This window comes from Lipotes vexillifer, unplaced genomic scaffold, assembly GCF_000442215.2.
Source record: "Lipotes vexillifer unplaced genomic scaffold, Lipotes_vexillifer_v1.1 scaffold690, whole genome shotgun sequence".
Taxonomy (NCBI): Eukaryota; Metazoa; Chordata; class Mammalia; order Artiodactyla; family Lipotidae; genus Lipotes; species Lipotes vexillifer.
In genome coordinates, this window is record NW_006798376.1 from 4,412,038 (window position 1) to 4,414,859 (window position 2,822).

Here is a 2,822-nt window from a genome sequence, read left to right on the forward strand (position 1 = left end):
CTTTCCCTAGTGAATGGTTGTGGTTTGGAAGAAAGATGCACAAGAAAAGCCTCTTTCAGGAGTCCTCACGGTGTATTTATTGCATTTCCCTTGTTCCAAAGCAGTTTCAGTGAAGCTCTTTATACCTCAAGAGAATCTGAACCAAAATTCTTGTAAAGGAGTGGGATCTCTGTGGAACTCTACGGTGTTCTTTGAGTACTATTATATCACTAGTCCACACTTCACCGCCTAAGTCAGTATAAAACATCTAAATATAAACCCTTTGAAGGCAGAGCTCAGTCTGCATCATCTTAGCATTCCCTGCTCTGCCCAAGGTGCTCAGTGAGTTGCCGTAAATGTTGAAAGGTAATGGATAACATTGATAACATGTAGTTTGGGCCAGAAGAGGTCCCGGCGCCAGAAGAGCAGCCCCGAGATAGTTGCCACGGCCCCAGCGCGGAGTCCGCTGAAGCGCAAGCCTTCATCGACAGCAGTTAAGGCATGGCGTGCAGCCACCGTGACACCGGCTACCGCAGCCTGGGGGTCGACGAGGACGAGGAAGAACTGCATAATGCGGAGCCTACCTTGACCTCGGAGACTGTAACCGGAGGAGAGAAGGAGGTTACGCTGTCCGAACCTGAGCCCGGAGAAGCAGGAGCAGCAGCAACAGCAGACTACGTTGATGCGGTCGGTCCCAACTTCTTGGACGAAAACCGTGAGGGCGGCGGCGGCGGTCTTGAGCCCCCGCAGCAGCAGGAGGAGCTGGCCCCCCGCGGCCGCTGAGGGGCCACAGATCGTACCGAGAAAGCTGCGCCGCAGCCGTACGGCGTTCACCATCTTGCAGCGGCGGGAGCTGGAGAGAGCTTTCCAGCGCACTCGTTACCCCGACGTGTTCGCGCGAGAGGTGATTGCAAGACACTTGAATTTGCCTGAAGCCATAGTGCAGGTTTGGTTTCAGAACAGAAGGGCCAAGTGGAGAAGAAAACAGAGGGCACTGATGTTCAGAAATCTGATCCCCATTGCCTTGCGCCCACGTATGGGGATAACCTTTAATGGGCCCTATCAGGCAGTCCCTGTTAAAAGGCCTGCATGGAGATGTGTTCCTGCAGTGCCACTTGCACCACCTGTGCTAACCGGGCCACCACCTCTGCCACCCGGGTCACCACGTCTGCCACCCGGGCCACTCGGGATGCCTTTGCCACCCCTACCACCTGTGCCTCCCTTTGCTGTGGCCCCTGTAGGTATTGCATGGGGCCCTGTCATCAACGGTTATTTCACAGGTCCCATTTTCTGAATATGGTATTCATGACAGTTATTCCATTGTATCTTTCTGCCAGATAGAAGTTGTTCACAGCACATCAAAAGTAATTCATCAAAATCCTGTTAGATGAATAAATGGACAAAAAAAAAAAAAAAAAAAAAAACCATGTAGTTCGGCGCAGTGAAGTCTCCAATCAGCACGTTCACGTCCTGATACCTACACCCTCCGCTTCTCACAACCAGAGCAAATCATACCCAAATTCAGGGGTAAGAAGCATCCACAGAAGGTTCTTTGGGAGTCCTGGTTCATTCATGAAAGCAGGTGTCTATTATTTAATTAAGTAATTTGTTGAGCGGCTTCATGTTAGCATCCCAGGTGTTGAGGATCAAAAGATAAACAAGGCGCAACATCTTTGCAAAAAGGGCATTTTTCTTTTACACTAAAAACATGACTCATTTCATAACATTTCTGTGTACATTTTACTTGCCAGGAATATATCTGTTCCTTACAGCTCTGTACCTCTAGAGTCAAACAAACAAACAAAAAGCGCTCAGAACCTATCACTTACCTATGTAGAGAGTATGTCTTACCATTGCAAATGAAGTTGAGCACACATAAGTAGGCAGCTGTAGCAAAACTGAGATGATAAATACAGCCACTTTTCAAAAAAAACTTGAAGACTGGAGCTCCAAATCTATTTTCTCACTTGCTAGACACATAAACGTGGGCAAGTCATCTGTAAAAGGAGTGAATGAAATTTGCCCCGCATTTTAGAGTCTCAGCACTCATACTATAGGAAATTAACAATAACTATTTCTTAAATAGATTACTGAATAAATATGTATCTCATCTACGTTATAAAATGTCTTCTTATTCTGTTAGACTATAAAAAGCCCTGGGAGATCATCCTTTGGAATAACGCACATGAAACTGCTTTCACTCCACAAATACTTTTTGAGCACCTATTATATGCCAGAGCCTGTGCTGGGCTCTGTGGAACCAGTGGTGAGCAGACAAACTCACTTCGGAGGAAGACAAATTATGAGATTATTTCCAAAATGTAAGTGATATCTGGAGCATTGTCATTTATTTTAAAAAGACAACAAATGATATGCAGTCTGGCTCTGGAATTGCATTATCACTTTTCCTCATGAGTGGGAAATAGTGAGAGCTCCAACTTTGGAAATGATCCCTTTTTCATCTATAATAATTGTCCTTCTCTCTTTCTACTAATCCTCTTTGTATTTTCTCTCTATATATTTTTGATCAAGTCATGTGCATTGAAATAATTCTTTTCAAGGATAACATTCAAATATGTTTTACAACCAGCATAGTTCAGGCAACAACATGACACAGGTCATGGTGCTGAAGCCTGGATCTGGGTGTCCCTTTGCTATTCTGGATGTAATCTCTTTAGACACTGGATTATGAAGAAATTCTGAGAAAGGTCCTGGGGAGGGGGCTGCAGTGGTGGGATGATGGGAGGATTCAGGTTCAGGACAGTATCTACCTACCCAAGCCATAAAGGTAGTATTTCAATGCTTCCACAAAAGACACAGCCATGCCAGATGCGAAATAAAGC

The 2,822-nt window shown here is 45.5% G+C and overlaps 1 protein-coding gene across 1 annotated transcript; it reads left to right on the plus strand.

Moving 5' to 3' along the window:
• The first annotated feature begins 480 nt into the window (after nt 1-480).
• LOC103080377 (homeobox protein ESX1-like) lies at nt 481-1,273 on the plus strand. The gene is given in 2 exon segments (XM_082931494.1): nt 481-747; nt 749-1,273. Coding segments are annotated over 2 exon segments (792 nt in total).
• The last annotated feature ends 1,549 nt before the right edge of the window (nt 1,274-2,822 follow it).